General features: G+C 42.9%; 2 protein-coding genes across 3 annotated transcripts in view; one reads left to right on the forward strand and one right to left on the reverse strand.

Annotated features, from left to right (window-relative positions):
* samhd1 (SAM domain and HD domain 1) overlaps positions 1-18,483 on the reverse strand; it is a 33,523-nt gene that overhangs the window by 8,769 nt on the left and 6,271 nt on the right. Inside the window, exons 13-16 of one of the 2 annotated variants that reach the window (XM_077608345.1) lie at positions 18,160-18,255; positions 17,950-18,054; positions 17,738-17,875; positions 8,457-8,540 (exon numbers count right to left, since the gene is read on the reverse strand). In XM_077608345.1, coding sequence (XP_077464471.1) covers positions 8,457-8,540; positions 17,738-17,875; positions 17,950-18,054; positions 18,160-18,255 — 423 coding nt within the window. Of the gene's footprint in view, positions 1-8,456; positions 8,541-16,434; positions 16,870-17,737; positions 17,876-17,949; positions 18,055-18,159; positions 18,256-18,483 lie in introns of those variants that run through there. The other variant, XM_077608346.1, reaches the window with a different exon arrangement.
* Positions 73-2,045, forward strand: snai1b (snail family zinc finger 1b). Its single transcript, XM_077616132.1, has 3 exons — positions 73-552; positions 762-1,256; positions 1,342-2,045. Exons 1-3 carry the CDS (start codon positions 471-473, stop codon positions 1,572-1,574), a joined length of 810 nt encoding a protein of 269 aa, XP_077472258.1. The 5' UTR covers positions 73-470; the 3' UTR covers positions 1,575-2,045.

The raw sequence follows: 18,483 nt of genomic DNA on the forward strand, positions 1-18,483 counted from the left end.
TACAAAATGCTAACCAATAGGAGTCGCTCACGGTTGAAGGGAACAAAGTTCACTCGTGAATTTAGACATCGACCATCAAGCAAAGTTTTGCAGTAAAACTCCTTTGGAACACCGCGCAATTGTCCACCGCATTGTTGCAGTGCGAGGGGGTGGGAAAGAGGGGGCCATTAGAGGCGTGAAATGCACAATTAGATTAGCGATTTGCGGCAAGGATTCACGCATACTGGGGCACCTGTGGCGAATGAAGCTAGCGGTGGCGCCCCGACACGCTGGGTGTGTCCTGGCTTGGGGCGGAGACCCTCGCCTAAGACGCCCACCGCTTCTCGCCGGTCACTATTTGAGGAGGCGAACCAGGCGTTTGGATCTCACTCTTCTCGCTGGATGTTGCGTTGTTGCCTTGTGGCGTGGCCTCTCTGACTCGCGAGCAGCCCAATCGCAGCGGAATTAACTTTGAATTTGAAAAGCCAACAATGCCTCGGTCGTTCCTCGTCAAGAAGTACTTTTCCTGCAAGAAAGCATGCTTCAGAGCTAGCCTCCTGCAGAGCCAAACCGGTACGTTCACATTTCACTATCTCAAATGTTGACTCTGCGAGCAAACAACACGTGGAACAAGCCTGAAAATAGCATTATTGTTCTTTTAAATGATTCAAGTCGTTGTAGTATATAAGTAAGGTGCTCTGTACTTGTAACTCACTAAGAAATGTCTATTTTGAAGCCAATGACACATGTCCTTCCTAATATCTTTTGTCTTTTCTTCTCAGCTTTTATCCCCGAAAGCTTCCCCCGAGCCGATCTTCCCAGCCGGGAGCACACCCGCTACCCCTCGGATCCATTCGCACGCCCCCCGCCCGCACCCCTTTCCCCGATCGTGCCTTCATCTCTCCCACCGTCGCCACTCGGGCCTCTGGACCTCAGCAGCTCGCCCTTCAGCAGCAGCGGCGAAGACGACGAAGACGGCGGACGTTCATCCGATCCCCCGAGCCCGGATTTCTTCCAACCCATCTACAAGTGCACTACTAGCTACAACACCATTTCGCCGCTGTCCCGCCACCAGACGTCCCACCTTTGCGCCCCGTCGCAGCCCGCCGAGGTCGCCCGGCCGGCCTTCCATTGCAAACACTGCCCCAAGGAGTACAGCAGTCTGGGCGCCCTGAAGATGCACATCCGCTCCCACACGTTGCCGTGCGTGTGCCCCACCTGCGGCAAGGCCTTCTCCAGACCGTGGCTCCTAAGGGGACACATCCGTACACACACAGGTTGGCTTTCCCCCCCGCCGTCGCCGTCCTATCGGCACATCCCAACGTGTACTGACTGACGCTCAACTCTTTCTCCTCCTTTCAGGCGAGCGTCCGTTCGCTTGTCAGCACTGTAACCGGGCCTTCGCAGACCGCTCCAACCTGCGGGCACACCTGCAGACGCACGCCGAGGTGAAGAAATACCAGTGCGGTTCCTGCTCGCGGACCTTCAGCCGCATGTCTCTGCTGCAAAAACACAACACATCGGGATGCAGCAACTCCGCCTCGTCGACGCACCTGCCTTCGCAGGAGCGTCCCACCGGTTCCGTTTGCACCTGATGGACCTTCTCCTACTATTGAGAGCCTTTTAAATATCAGAACACGTACGTAAGATTGGGGTCCACCCCACATTTCGCCGCAGTATGAGCATATATGACATGGGAGCAGCTGGACATGCAGTTAAGTCCCAGGAAACTCCCGTTGGTGCCGGCCGGTCCGGGACTCTAGCCATGCTGCAGCTGCTTGGGTGTGTTTTTGCGCGTAGTATGTGTGGATGCCATTCCTCTTTATCCATACAAGATGTGTGTTGAGACAGCTGCCTGTGAAGGTGGGTGACGGGTGACCTCCATTTTTGAACTGACCACTCAAGCTTGACCAAAGGACCCAGTTTCTTTCACCAATATCGCCCCTTGTGTCTTAACGGCGTGTGACTTAATATTTCGACATGTTTTTATGAGCGATTCTTTTCATCGCACTGGTGAGTTTTCTTATTATTCCAAGTGACAAATAAAGGCTTTTTTAAAAATAAAACACCCCTTTCATGTTTGTTTCAACAACCCCAATATTCATTAACATTTCACTGAGCATTGTACTAATCTGCAATTCCAAATGAGTACATCAGGAAAGACGCGACAGGTTCTCAATGGGTGGATTGAGTTGTGTGTATTCGTGGGAGTGGGGGTGGGTTTGTGCGATGTTGAGTGATTTGGGGAACACCTGCGCACACCTGCCAAGCTGTCAGCGTGCAAAGGGACACATGGACAAGGCATGTGAGAGGGTTGCGGATGAGGAGAGGTGGAACAGCTAAAAAAGGGAATAACTTTTTATTTATTTAAATAAAAAGCACTGACCCAATTTTAAGCCTCAGGTCAATAATGCAAATTTGAAAAATGTGCCACAAGTCTGAGCTGAGTTGCATTTACAATGTGAGCTGGAAGTGCGATGAAGTTTGGCAGTCAGAAACTTAACAATTTTTCATCAAGTGTCATAGGAAGGATCATTGTGTTTGAAGTGTTATTGCAATTGGCTTGGAAAATATGTTTACATTTTAAATTCTACCAGTGTGAGAAAACCTGGCACTTCTGAATATGATGTACAGAGACACCTAGCTACTTCATGCTTTGGTTATCGGTGCTTTACTACATCGCTGATTTTTTTCTGGGGATTTTTGGGGGGGATTCATTCATCTTCCATACCGCACATCTTCGAAAGGGTTGCTGGAGCCTAACCTAGCTGTCTTTGGGCTAAAGGCAGACTACACCTTAGACTGATCTCCAGTCAGTCATACGTCACACAGAGAGACAAAAGACCATCCGCACTCCCAATCATACCGCCACCTGTGGGAATCGAGCCCGCGTCTGGCCGCAACGAAGTCAGGCGAGTGAACCTCTACACCACGAGACAGCTAATTTTTTTAAAGTTAAAAACAAAAGTGAAAATCCACGTAGAAACGCGCAAGCGGAAGCAACTTCACTGAAGAAAAAAAATAAAAAATAAAATAGGGGGTGAGCCTAGTTTGCGGATTTTCACATTCCCCCCCATTAACCGCGATAATCGAGGTATTACTGTATCTTAGATCTGAAACTAAAACAAAATTGCGAGAAATCCTGCATTTTTCCCTTTTACGGTGTCAGTTAAAAAAAAAAAAACCAAGGAAGTGAAACATGCTGTTCCCCATAAATGTAATGGTCTCACAAAATTCAGAGTCAAGTGTGGCAATCCCATTGATCGTATTTTCTGCTTGCACAAGAGACACCCAGATGGTAGAGGGTAAGGTAAGATCTTGTAAGGTCGGTGATCTCCAAATATACCCCTGGATGAGAGCAAGACTGATATGAATTGTCTCAGTTTGGGCGGCCATATGCTCCACACGCTCTAGTTACCTTAGAGGAACTTTGAGCGGAAGCGTGTGCTGAGTGCTTACAGCTGAGGGTGAACATGCAGAGAGAGCACATATGGCAGCAATGTGTCTGCAATCCCCCGCTGCCCTCCTGACCCACACACACCGACGCCAGCGTGTCTTGGTGAGGTAACAACGTGTTTCCTGCAATAGCTCCCACTGTTGAGTGGTGGATGCGCATTGCTGTGTGTGAAAGGGACGTTGTGGCACACGGGGGGGTTAGGCATTCAGAAAGCTCCTCTCAGATTGCTCGACTTACTTGCCCAATGTAAACACCCCGGGAAAGACTACACACACATACTACATGAAAGCATGCAGCAACTCACTATGGCATGCAAACCTGTCTGACAAATAAAGTTCTTGACTCGATCATCTGGACTTTTTTTTTCCAGGCACACACTTTCCAGATGAAAAGCAGAATGTTTGAGCTGTTTTGAAAGGCAACGCTTGATGCTTTGAGGCGTTTAAGAAGCAGTTGATTACTTTGCTGCTTTGGGGCAATGAAGTCACTGATGTGTGGGTGTGCGTCCACGTTTGGAATATCATATTGTCAGCCTCAAAGTGCTTTAGTGTTGCCAGTGTCACACATACAGTCCCTGACTAATGTGACATTCTTGAGCCATTAGTGACAGACATACAATACTGCTGTGTCACAGAGACAGCAACTCCGTCTGCTCCTTTTCAGTTGACGCAATATGATTTTTACTCCAAAAGAAAATAATGTTATGCCAAAGCAGTTGTTAAAATGCACTTGTTACCCATTAAGAATTTCCCCAATGTAAGATATATCAGCATCATTGCCTTATAATGTGAGAATGTCTATTCGTATCCTCTACCGTCAAAGGGTTACGGGGTCACATGTTGGAGCCCCTCAGAGCTCATGGGTAGGGTACACCCTGAGATGATAACCGGTCAATCATGGGACAGACAGCAAGGCAGACGATTTACAGCAAACTCCAGACATTCACACCAAATTATAGTATTAAATGAAGGTAATATTCACATGAGAAGCCACACAAGCACAGGAAGTTCAGGCAACAAATTCTGTACATTCCACTCCGCAAACAAAGGACGAGTTAAAGACAAAAGCTGACGAGCGTCACAAGTTTATAACCACAATTCCAAAGAGTACGAAAAAAGACAAGACAATAAATGGTGAATCATCTTCAACCTATATTTAATTGAATTTACAAGAAAAACAAGATATTTAATGTTCAAAATAATACAATATTGTATTTCGTTTTAATGTTATGGTTGATCTACGGGTGACTTTCAGCTTTGTTTACGAGACTAGCTGTGTTATTTTTTGAATTCACAAAACTTAATGCTTTCATTTCTAACTTTAGTGTAATTTTGTGCATAGTTGTGTGAAAAACATCCAAGTTAGTATTTGGTTTTACGGCTTTTTACTTATGTATCTCATCATTGCTTAATTAATATTAATTTAGTTACACCCCTATTAAAAAGTAAATAGCTTCAACCTGGGATCAGATAAAACAAAATTCCATATGCCAAAAAAATGGTGCCATCAGCTTTTGCTTTTGAACTATTGAATTTGCTTGAGTACGCAAGCTATGCATGCAAGTGGCAACACAAATCACATAAACTCCGGTGCTTTCCCAATGCTTTTGGTTAGACTTAGTCTTTACACTAAGTGGAAATGTTTCGGTCTCAGGAAGCGCCTTGTCAGTACTGTTTGGACACAGTGCTTTCCAAAAAGTGCTGATATGAAGCATCTGGGCGCGGCTGGTGCTGCTGCATGTGTGTAACAGAGGTCAAAATGCAAGGAAATGTTGAGGGTTTAATTGGTTAAAATGTAATGTGTAATTTTTATTTGATATTATTCATTTTTAGACATTTCATGTAATCTTCCTATACCAAAACATTGTTTGTCTATTATTTGTTACCCTATATCACTTATTAATGTGACACATTCTCCTTTAGGGTGTGTTCACTTTGTTAGTTCTATCCCTTTTATTTTATTGATGGGGAGGTAAGCACCATGTACATGACGAAACTTTTGTTCTTAGATTTATTTTCCACGTGTAAAATAAATGATTACTACATTTCTTTGTTATTTCATTTGCTAGAGGCGCACGGCATAGCTCAATTTGGAGGGAGGTTTTTCATTTTGTGATGTTTGTCAGTTAAACCAATGACGTTCTGGCTTTCCACAACACAACGCAGATACTTGTGTGGATATACTTTTGTTTTGTTTTTGTTTTTTTGAGGGATGCTGAGCTTCTTGCCTTCAAAGTAAAATATGTCATTCGTAGCACAACTGGCACTGTCTGGAGCTGATTCATTGGGGGATCAGATTCAAGCTAGGGGCTGATTAAGTCAGTGGGTTAAAGTTTCAAACTTTCTTTCCAAACTGTAATGCTGTTACACAATGTCCCCCACCCCCCAACCCCCCTTGTGAAGATTCCATGCCAGCCCCCCTCTGCAGCCTCCAATTCAGTGTACAGGGATACCTTGCATTTAATTTGTTTGTCACCATGCTCGTAACTCAAAACATTTCATCATCTTCGGGGTAAACCGTGTACAGTATCTAAAATATTTGCGTGCATGTCAAATAAAGAATTTGGCTGAACGAAGGCTTGTATCTCCAGAAACAGTTGAGCATCACTAAGGTCCCTTTTTTGTTGCTCACCTGGAGCATCTGTCATTCTAATGAGGGTGTGTTTCAACTGGGTACTTGATAAAGCATTAACATGCACGGATCAATGTTGCTAAGAAGTTATGTGTGGCACTCAAATACACTAATCCAGACTAGTTGTACCCAAGCACAGGAAATGGCCTCAGGGAGGAGGTACACTCCATTTCCTGTACACCTCGGGACAAGGCTGTGCATGCGTGTCTGTACTAGACGATGTGCCCGGTGCTGTTGTTGTTTGTTGTATTGCCATGGAATTGTCTTCAAGGGTTTACTTCACAAAATCTAAAAAAGATTCACTCCAGTTTAATTTTATCTTTTAACAATTTTACGCTTTCAAGATTGAGGGAACCATTTGAGTAAAGCTTTCTTCTTTTGTTCCACAAGGTGTACACAGGTACAAAAACTCACTAATATTCACATTTAAGGTCCAGTTGTGTGACCTTTGACCTTCAATCATGGACGAAGGGCAAACCTATGACGGTTTATGTAATAATACATGCATTGCAATATTCCGAGGCTCGATCATGTCTTATGGAGTGAGAAGGCAGATTTGTGATACCCAGAGAGAGAGAGAGAGAGAGAGAGAGAGAGAGAGAGAGAGAGAGAGAGAGAGAGAGAGAGAGAGAGAGAGGGAGAGAGGAGAGAGAGAGAGAGGAGAGAGAGAGAGAGAGGAGAGAGAGAGAGAGAGAGAGAGAGAGAGAGAGAGAGAGAAGAGAGAGAGGAGAGAGAGAGAGGAGAGAGAAGAGAGAGAGGAGAGAGAAGAGAGAGAAGAGAGAGAAGAGAGGAGAGAGAGGAGAGTGAGGAGAGTGAGGAGAGTGAGGAGAGTGAGGAGAGAGAGAGGAGAGAGAGGAGAGAGAGAGAGAGAGAAATTGTCACATTTGCCCTCTTAAACTTCAGCCAAGTGTGAATGCTTGTTTAGTCTTCATGACCAGCGATTGTCTGGCAACCAGTTCAGGGTCACCCCTGACTCCTGCCTATAGTCCACTGGGATGGGGCCCAGCATGCCTGTGACCCCCGTCGTACTGGATGTGTGCATTTAATGATGCTCAGGTAAAAACCCATGATATTGATTATTTTCTTAGCTGGTGACTCGGATGGGAAGACATCAATACAATGTGCAGGTTTGGATTTGTTGCAATCAAAGATAAATGGGAGACCTAATGTAGGCTGCCCGAAATGGAACACACACACGCACAAGGCAGGCAATTCAAATCCCGAGAGCAGTTATCTAAAGAAGTATGAGAGTAAAGTTGATGATTATGCAATGACGCAAAGAAGAGGAAGGGGGTTCGATCCAGCCTAAAGGCCCATGTTTAGTTTAAACCTCGGTGTGAGTCTGTGTTACACTTGGCAGCGCAAAGCAGAAAAGGTCTGAGCTAAACACATTTATTGAGCCCCTCCCGCTTTTCACCCCACATTATGTCATTCTGCAATTCCTTTTCTCCCTCTTATTTACTTCTGGTATTCAGGTATTTGCCTCTAAGGTGCTACCGAGAGGTGCAAGGTGCACTTTTGTTCTCCTGTCAGGAGCAGTGCGGGCCTGAGGGGGAGGCGAACCAAGGATGGGGACGCTTCTATTGTCCTTACACATTCCGCTCATCCAAGAATACGGTCGTGAGGGAGGGAGGGCTGTTCAATAGAGGGGACGACTGGGGATCAACCTTTGTATTCGGTCGGACTCACGTGTGAGTGCAAAAAGCACAGATTTGTCTTGCCTCTCTCTTCTCCTACCACGTCTCGCTCCATCCTGTCCCTAGAGGAGTCCCGGGCAGGCAAATGCACCTGCTTGAAATCCACACCCCGAGGCCAGACGCCTGTCTCCCCCATCGCTGACGTTTTACACAAACACAGCATGTGCCACACACACTGGTGTCCGTTTACACTTTTTTAAAAGAAGCATATCTCTGATATACTTGGGATATTCCCCAGTGACCTGACTCAAGAGCTCTTCAAAATATGAACCATCATCTGGACATTGCTTTGACTTATGAGTTCAAACTGGGGACACAAGCCCTGAATGGTAGCATTGAAACAACCAACTAAAAATGAAAAAATACTTTGGTCAGTATTGACAACTCTCCAAAAAAAGCACTTCAAGATGTTCAATGTTGAAAGTAAACTAAAAGATTTACGAAGAATAATGACATTTTCTTGAGCTGACAAGAATGAAAAAAGCTGAAAAATAGAATATAGTATTTGTTGAATTCTTGAAAAGTATCCACCCCAAGTCTTGCACACTTGTCAATGCATACGTGTAACTGGACCCCCTGGTGCAAGTAGGGACAGGTGGGCGACCACCTGACCACACCCCCGGGCTACTCGGCACCTCCTGTCCCCAACACCTGTCTCCTCCGTCTGCGCCCCCTCCCCAACATACGCTTACCTCTGCGGCAAGAAGGCAGGTTGCTCGGCTGTGACGGAACGAGAGCGATAGGGTCTGGCTTGTGTATCCACGCAGCTGTCCCATCTGAAATGAAAACTCCCATTAATGCGCGCTAATGGAAACACCGGCCCATAATTGAAAATAATAATAATAATAATAATAATCATCCCCTGATCTACACCTCAGGCAGGCAAGGAAAACTGTCACAAATTTCCTGGAAGATTTTTTTTTTTCCTCTGGCTGAGTCTAAATAAATTGGACATCTCTGGCCATAAGTGGCAGCCAACGAGTCACCGATGTTTTGTATTTGTTTCTAACTTCATCCAAGTTCTTATCTATCGTGAATGTATATACAATATTTGAAAAGAAAAGAGAAAGTCTAATGAAACGCAAATTTTGGGCACTCAGTTAACGTGAGAAGTCTAACGTTATCCCATGGATACGAAGGGTGGCTGTAATGATGAAATGAGACCGCTATCATAAAAAGAAATGAAACTGTCATTTTTGTGTGTGCCAGAGAGAGTGGGAGAAAGAAAGGGAGGGAAAGGTCAAAGCAGCCTGAAGGCCATTGTAAATTCCTCGCTGGCTCAACCAAAGACATTCTTCTCCTCTGTTTTTCTTTCTAATCTCAACGCTCAGATTACCAGCTAGAGGGCCTGACCAGATGAGAAGAGAGGAGGTGAGCATGCATGCGTGCATGCACGCACATGTGTCCAAACATGCGCGCACACGTTGTTTGGCGACATGCATCCCTTCAGCGCTGCAGTGGGCACAGTCGTGTAAAACGGCTAAAATGAAAGACCAGCCACACACATACTGAAGACATTCACCCAGCGTATGTATTGTTTTAAACCCTGAGAAAAAACACCCCCTATTGGGAATGCTGAGAGGATTCCCACATGTCGGCACCCATGCAGTGCTACATAAACACTCACGCAAACAATTCATAATCGCCAATAAGAAGCCTTTCCAGATGTGTGTGCATCAAATTCAGTTTCATGGCCGCTAAAAACAAAAACTACAAAAGAACAGGGTGCCAGTATGCTGAAGCTCAAAAACTAAACGAGTACACATATTGAAATTCAATGTTAGGGTCCTATTTTTGTATGACGTCTAAATATAAATTGGCATGAGTCTGTGCCAAGCAGATAGACTTTGTAGACCAGGTTTGGTCATTTCGTGGAAAGGCGCAAATGCAGGCTTTGGAAAGAGGGTGAGCGATGCGCCGCTCTGAGGCATAAACACTGCCGCCTCATTTGCACCATTGATCGGGGTTTCTTCATAGTCCATCATTAAGAAACTGGTTTGCTCACCTGAGGATTGACACGTGCTCGGCAAGTACGACGACAATGTCAAATGGGCACTGGGAGACCTTCCACCGTTTGTGACTCACCTGCCACGACATACTTAAATGCCTTTCTGATTGGTTTAAGTTGTTCAAGATTAATGATGAAAAAATATGACACACTGCCTCACAGTTGTGAGCTCAAGTGCCTCAATTCTGACCTCTGGCCTTCCCGCGTGTAGTTTGCACACCTGTGCCTAAATTGTTTTTTTTTCTTTCTTTTTTAGAAAAAGCTTACTTTGTAATCTACAAATGATAAACCCTCTCTTGTCATCAACGTTATAGTCAAAGTAAAAGGTACTAAAAAAGCATGACACCGAGATCCTAAACAGCTGGGTAATCCCAGGAAAGTTGTTCCCAGCCGTGATGAGTAAGGTGTCCCAACAGCTGTCACACCACATCAGAGGCCAGTGTAATTATCTTGTGGGATGTATTACATTTTCAAAAATAGAATGTATTCATTGCTGTTTTCAATTTTCACAAATATAAAACCTTTCTCAACAATGTAGGCGTTCATAAAAAATAAAAATAAAAGATTTGGAGGCTGTGGCTAATGGCTTTACAGTGCGTGGCTTTTGGCCACGCACTGTCAATACTTGTATCTCTCTCTCATTTTCTTAACCGCTTTATCCTAATTTGGGTCGTGGGGGTGCTGGAGCCTATCCCAGCTGACTCCAGGTCAGAGGTGGGGGACACCCTGCATCGGTGGCCAGGCAATCGCGGGGCACAAGGAGACGGACAACCAAGCACCCTCACACCCATACCTAGGGGCAATTTAGAGTGTCGAATCAGCCGACCATGCATGTTTGTGGAATGTGGGAGGAAACCGGAGTACCCGAAGGAAACCCATGCAGGCCCGGGGAGAACATGAACACTCCACACAGGTGGACGTGACCTGGATTTGAACCCAGGACCCCAGAGCTGTGAGGCCGATGAGCTAACCACTCGCACCACCGGACAGCCCCAATACTTGTATTTATCCCTTAAAACTTTTATAAAAATGTTTCACGGTATCTCAACGTACAATGGCTAACACTAATTGACACTAGTTCTGGACTTTTTCAAAGCTGATTGCTCAGCTCGCACGACTCCTCACAATTCAACAGGTGTGCAGAGAAAAGGGGGGGAAACGGACTCAATGAAGATGAGAAGAAGAAAAAGGAAAAGCAAAGATAGCAGGAGCACCTGTTTTTTTTTTCTCCTGCGGGCCGAGGCTTGTTCCGCCTTGCCCGCGAGCAACACGTCTCACGTCGCCCGCTCAGCAATGCGCGAGAGTGCTAAGGTCAATCTTCAGGCCACGGAGACAAACAGACAGCAGAAAAAGTTGAGAGAAGCTAGTAATTAGGCCCGGTAATTACAGATGGGAATAGATAGAACGTAACTGTAGGCACCAAGGATTTAACATTTTCCTCTTCTCTTCGATTCATGGTGAAGGATGCTGTAATTTAACGGTGCTTTCATTAAACTTAGCTGCGCTGTAGGGAAAATTCTCCCATGGCTGAAAGATGCGAGGTGCTGCCTTGAGATTTATGAAATTAGCCTTTTCAAATCATAAAGTACAATGCTGTCACTCACTACTCGCCATGAGACTGAGATCTACAGTGATTGTTTTTCTTCTATTAATGTTTGCGTTGAAGAATCTTGTGTAAACTGACCCTTGGTTTAATAAATGTTTTTTTTACATAGGGAAGAATCATGCTTATGTTGTATACTGGTATATGTTATATACAGGGTCTGCCATCAATAACTATGTATTTTGTCTTGCTTGTAATTATTATTAAGTGGTTCTGGAAAGCCGAGAGCGTGACATTTGTCCAACAAGAATTTCGAAGGTATCATATTTTCTTGCATATAAGCCATATTTGTAACTAAAAAAAGATGACTGAATCAAAGGTACGGCTTATATGCGCAAAAGAATTGCTATACTCTTTCTTACCTGTAGATGTCGGCAAAGTAACATTTACTATTTGTTGGTTATTTTCTGTTTTGCAGTAAGAAAACAACCATTACTGGATGAATTAATTCCTTATGATATTCACCCTGTGAAATGTGCTTTTGATTCATACACTATCTCAGAAATACCACGTGCGAAGATTTTTGTTAAAGATTTTATCTTCAAAGTAACACATTTGTACTCCCTATTAAAACCATGAATCTGGAGGTGAAAATTGTGAATCAGGGGGCAGCTTATATGCAAGAAATTGTAAAATTCAACCATTTTAAGGCAATTTTAAGGGTATGGGTTATACGCGGAGGCGGGTTTTATGCAAGTAAATACTGTACATACTTTCAATCGACGCCTCCAACATATACAGCCATTATGAGTCGATTGAAAACATTTGACAAGAACGGTACAGTGAAAGATTTCTTGCGCTCAGGTTGGCCCGTTCCGGAAATGTTCTGCTGTCACTCACAGTAAAACACCTTACGAACTGCTGGTGTTGATATACTGCTGTATTATACTGTTCTTACTCTTTCTCTTTTTTTTTTGCTTTTCTGTACCATTTGCAAAGCAAGCATGAGACGCAGGTGCCATTTGAAGTTATCCGAACATCCTTTCCATGCGCACACCTAAACACACAGAAGGCGGTCATCCGATCCGACCGTTGTGAGCGACCACCTCGAACATTTCTGTGCTTTGGAAGCTCCTTGTTGTGCTTCTTAATGCTCCCACCTCCAATCTTACAACAACAGCAGCCCTGCAGAGCGCTCTGTGGCTCATTAACCTCCCACTGGAGGAACTGGGGGTCAGGGGCATCAAAGTGGCAGGATCACTGCAGACTCACCCAGCAATCCTACCATGGGGGTCTGGAGCCGCAGCGTCTCACCCCCTAATGAGAGGCCATGACACGCACATGCACACACAGTTTAACCCTTCAGACCAGCTGGAAAAGAGAGGCTGACATGCCGACCAACACACACACACCTCTCCCCAACTTCACACATTCCAACTATTACTTGGTGTACCTTACACTTCACCACTTGCCTCGATAGTGGATGCATTTTTCAACTGTGTTTGAACTAAAGTTCAAATGTTCATTGATCAACAATATTCAAATTGATATTTTCTCTAAAGGGTAGTGGAGATTCATCCCTTGGAGAGGGGGGGTTTGGGGGTATATGTTAAAGTCAGTGGCGGGCCGTCAGGGCCTTCAAAGCCTTCTCTGCTGGCCTAAGAAATATCTGAATCATATTACATTTTGTCCATCAATACGTACTTATTATTCCAAATGGTCTGTTAGCTTCCTTTCATTGCTTTTCCCCCTGGTTGCACTGCTTCCAGATGTGTGTTTTCATATTGAAGCATTTAACCAATCACATTTCAGCCATTATTTGTTGCCAGATCAGATCTGCCTCAAAGCCTGCACAATCAGTTCTTGCGGGCTCTGCTGCATTAAACTAGACTGTTGCTTTTAACCAATCAGATTTCGAGTTGGCAACCCCACAATGATTTTTCATAGGCGTTAGCATTTTGCTGGCTGGGACATGTCATTGCTTTCACAAACTATGATTGGCTAGTAGGCGGGCCAAAGCAGTACCGAGGCAGCCGAGATCGCAAACTCCACCCACTATGGCAGACAGAAGCAAAAACAAATAGATTCTGTTTGCTCACAAAGCTATTTTCCAGACGGACTTTTTCAGGAAAAAAATGGACATCATTAAGAAAGGGTAGTCAACTCTGAAGCTAACAAGCCTGTTACAGCCAGGAAAATTGTCTGTGGGGCACTTTCAGCGCGCTAACTTAGCTCCACAAGCAAATAGTATATTGTTGTGTTGATTTAATGCTATTTTCAAAACGGACTATGCCGGAAATATGACAGGACAGGCTCGACTTTCATCATTAGCTTCGATGGCGATAGGAAAGAAGGAAGAAAGAAAGGAGGATGGATATTGTGTAAAAAGGATTTTTGGTGAGTAAAATTACAAATATGGCTATATTCCTAAATCATATTTCAATTGTGGGCCGAGTTCTGATATCTGAAAAGCTCCAGTGTTTGTATTTAAGCTCCAGTGTTTGTATTTAATCACAAAATGCTGCTAGGAAGTGGATTTTACCACAGTTTAATTTTTGGCGTTTCACCATTGACGTCCATCGCTGTCTTTTCCCGGGAAAAATCACCCCCCTGGCCTGGTTGTAATGTCTCAAAAGCTCCTGTATTTGTATTCAATCAATAAATGATGCTAGGAAGTGGATTTTACCTAATTTTAGTGCATTTTTTGTCATTTCACGTATGGACGTATCAACGTTCATCGCTGTCTTTTTACCGGGGAAATGATACTCCGGGCCCGGTTCTGATGTCTAAAAAGCTCCAGTATTTGTATCTAATCAATAAATGCTGTTTTTGGCTGGATTTTACCCCATTTTCGGGCAATGTTTGCCCGTACGCCATTGACGTTCATCGCTGTCTTTTCCTGGGAAAATCACCCCCTGGCCTGGTTTTAATGTCTGAAAAGCTCCAGTATTTGTATTTAATGATGAAATGCTGCTAGGAAGTGGATTTTACCCCATTTTTGTGCATTAATGTATTGATTATTTTTTATGTGTCGCAGCTGTAGCTGCAGTAGAGGTTTTATAGCCATAAAATAGTTTTTGAGGGTTGGATTGATACGTTGAAGGCGCTACCAGAAAATGCACCGCCCGCCACTAGTTAAAGTCCTGTAAGAGTTTGCATTGTGGATTCTCTTTCCTTGTCTTTCTGGTCGTTTTTATTGCACATTTGATTCACCTGTTTTGTGCCAGCTCCTCATTTCCTCTTATCAGCTTTCCGCTTTCTCGCGTTTCCCAGGTGTGGCGCATTGTCCTGTCACTGTGTCTTTGAGTTCCCCTGTCTAGTTGAGTCTTTGAAGGGTCTTTGTCAACTTCTACGTGTCTTGCTCTGTGTTCTGTCATGTTCCCCCTTTTTAGTAAGTTCTTTTCCTATGACTTTTGTTTGCTACATTCTTTTGTCGAATTTGTACGTTTGAAAAAAGACATATTTATTGTAAATTTATATGAATAATGCAGCAAACTTTTTCATTGAAGCAATTGTTAAATCCATTCCTATCTCAAAATTGAATAAAATGTTAGTCTTACTTTTGTACTCCTTAATCTTGATTACATAAATTATATTAACACGTGATTAATTTAAAACAGAAGATAAAAGATGGGTAAAACACAAAAATAACTTTTAACAATTTAACAAAAAAATGTAAAACCAACTAGATATTTGATTATTCAAACTATTTTATATATTTTTCAAACTTTATTTACTACATTTTTTAAAATGTGCAAACTTTTTGTATAATCAACATTTTGAAGCTTATTTTCAAAGATTTACTATGTGTGCCATACCGCTGCTTATGGTAAAGTTGCAATGAATTCAATGCCACTGCAGTGCTTGTTTCTCAAATTTGTGGGTGCATGTCAAAGAAAAAAAATTATGGGATGGTACTAGCAAGTCGAATTGTTTCAGCAAAATTAAAAGAGCAAATCCCAATTAGTGTTACAAATATGGCAAAGGCCAAAAAAATAATAAACATTCCCATCTGTCAGTCAGCATAAGCAAAGGGAAGTGGCAAACTCATCGACAAGCGTGTGGGAGTAAGCAGTGAAAAAGGAGAGGATAGGCCTGTTTTTTTAGGGGGTGGGGTGGTGGCCGAAGAAGGCAAGTGCAGCAGCGGGGAAGGGGTGCTGAGCTGAGGGAAGAGGCACCTTGCAACAGCTGGTCTCAATTACCCTTGCAAGAGCTGCAGAGTGTACAGCACCGTGTCTGTGTGTGCGTGTATGCGTGTGTGTGTGTTTGTGCGTGTACGGCTGAGGCATCACAGAGGGAGGGCTGAGACCACTGGCGCCAGGAGGGGAGCAACAGGTCAGAGGATGAAGATTATAAAAATACTACTGGCAGGCTGATGGCCTTGGTTGTGCCTGTGCAGTGTGTGCGTGTTGGTATTCCTGTTCATACCTATCCACGGTGCCACAGGTTGAAGGGATGCCACTGTGCGCAGGTGTGTGTGAGTTTTCGCAAATTAAATGTGATGCTGCACACGTTTGTATAATAACCAGAGAGAAGACGTAAAGGCAAACGTTTTTGTTGCTCCAAGGTAGATTTTGTAGTATTTTGCTAAATATAAAAAAAGTAGATGTCCAATAAATTACAACAAAAATAGCTATCTATTTAGCTATTTATCGGATTGGGTGATCAGGTTTATTTGTTGTAAGAGTTTGTTTCTGCAAGATACATTATTTAAACAATTTGTTTGCAACCTTATTTTGGTGATGCACAAATGAAAAAATGGATGTGATTTTTTCCCCCTGATTTCTTGAAATCACCCATTCACAGGATTACAAAGTTGCGATAGTTCTATTCAAATTGGGGTGACAAAACACATTTGGATATCTTCACCCTCCTCACTTATTTCCTGGCTATTGGATTGTGACTCGGGAATGGTAAAGTCTCAAAATCAGCCAACTCGAAGTCACAGGCATAAATATGTGATCGGGACATCCCTAGTAGTAAAAGTAGTTTTTGCAAGAGATAAAAAAATTCCCAACAACTGAGATGAAATTATTGCACATCAATTATCAAATTAAAAGATGAAGGCATAAAAAACACACACAAACCCAAATACACTCTTAATAAAAGGAGACAATAGTTGGAAATAGAACATTCTGAAGCACTTCTTCCATAAAAATACCTTTTTTTTACAGTCTGCTTTCTAGTTGTCCCTGTAACACATACACCATTTAAAACTATAACTTATCTCAAAAGAATACAAACCCAATTAAATAGATCAAATTAAAACCACCCTGTAGCAGAAGTTCTAGGTTGAGTAAAAAACCCCAGAGTATAACCCCATGAATTTACTTTAAAAATGGTGTGATAAGTGCATGAGTCCATTCTCAGGGGTCCCCTTAAAATAGCACTTTGACTCACCATTAAGTCAAAGTTACAAACAACGGTCCTACTTCTGAAAAAGAGACTTTCTACAGGCCAAATCTTCATCATCTTCACCATCATGCCTTGCTTCTTTACTGGAAACCCAGCTCGCTTTCAGAGGAGTCAGTTCAGGTGCAATTACATCACCATCCTGTGCATTACAGATACAACTCATATTGAAGACTGGTATTTACAAGAGGTGTGAATTTCCTCATATCTGGCGATACGATTCGTATCACGATTCAATTCTGATTCTACACTTTCAAATGATTGTTATGATTTTCTTTAATATCAACTTATTTCTGAAACCTAATTTAGCACTAAAGTAAACATATTTTATGTTTGAATAACATACTGTACCATTTTCTCAGTTTTTAGTGCAGACTTGCTTAAATGCAGGATTTTAAATTTGAAAAAACTAAATTTGGGCCTTGAGCTGGGAAACAGCGCCCTCGTGCCTCCATGCACGATTACTAGATGTAAGGAGGAATTCCTCAAGGGGACAGACAACAGCTAGTCTAAATGACTTTGTGAAAGATAGTTGCTCCAAGTATTTAAGTATGCTAATGAATTTTTTTTTTTACACCTCTTATGATGGAGAGAAAACACACACACACACACACAAAACATTTTGAGACAAGTTATACCAAGACACACACAACCCGACAGATTCAGGAATAGGACGAGGAATCTGGAATGCTTGCATTGATGGTCTAAAATTGAACCAACATTAACATGTCTCCTGGTAATACTGGCTTTTAACATTTCAGTTTTTCTCCACTGCTACACTAAATGAATTACATTCGAAGGTTTTTTCAATTCATTAAACAAAATAATTTCCCCCGGGATGCACATGATAAAGGTGTTGTTTGACTGTCCCTTTAGGTCTTTCTGATAGTTTTCTATTGGCCGGTTGATTACAACAGCATAATATCTGATGGCTTTAGTTTTGACGTCCCAACCCAAGATTTTACTGAAGTCTCAAGTCTTTCAGACACAGAAAAACAAAAAAAAATTACCTGAGGTTTTGTGAAGTCGTTGTTCATGCACCACTGCACAAAATGCTTTTTGGCTGCCTTCAGGCTTTCACCATCCATTTTTTTATAGTACACTCTGATCAGTTGCTCTGCAAATTGTTTGGGTAGAAGCTTGGACACCTGACAGATAACCAGCAAAAGGTGTTTGTTACTTGAGTATCTCAGGTAAACCCTTTCTTAGGGGGTGTTCTGACCTGATTCTTGTAGATCGGAACAGCTTTGGTGGGGTCAGTCTTGCAATAGAAACGCACATTATCGATTGGGTTGTGATTCTTCATCCCATAGTCCATTCGAATGACCTAAAATGTTGGGAGATATGAAAGGTTGGGGCTGAGAAATGGGAAGGCAAGGTAAAAAGGAGCAACGCTGCACTACGACAGGCAAAAATCAAGTAGGAAACCTACGCTAACTTCGAAGTCTTCAGGAAGTAGATTGACTCCAAGGGAACCAGTCTGAGGGACTGCCTTGGCCAAGTCCTTCTCCCACTCATGAGTCATTTCCTTGGCAAAGAAAGCAATGACAATGACTCATCGGCAATGGAAGTTTCTATACATTTTCTGTGTTTATGCGTGTTTTTGTTGTCTTTTTTTTGTTCCAAGTTTAAATATCTTTAAAACCTCTTAATACATATGCTAATAAGATAAAAGGGAAAAAAATATGTTCAAGAAGATGGCTTGGTATTGTTTTTTTGTTGCATTTGAAGTGTTGGAGACAACACATACACACAA

This window comes from Stigmatopora argus, chromosome 1 (assembly GCF_051989625.1).
Source record: "Stigmatopora argus isolate UIUO_Sarg chromosome 1, RoL_Sarg_1.0, whole genome shotgun sequence".
In the NCBI taxonomy this organism is placed as follows: Eukaryota; Metazoa; Chordata; class Actinopteri; order Syngnathiformes; family Syngnathidae; genus Stigmatopora; species Stigmatopora argus.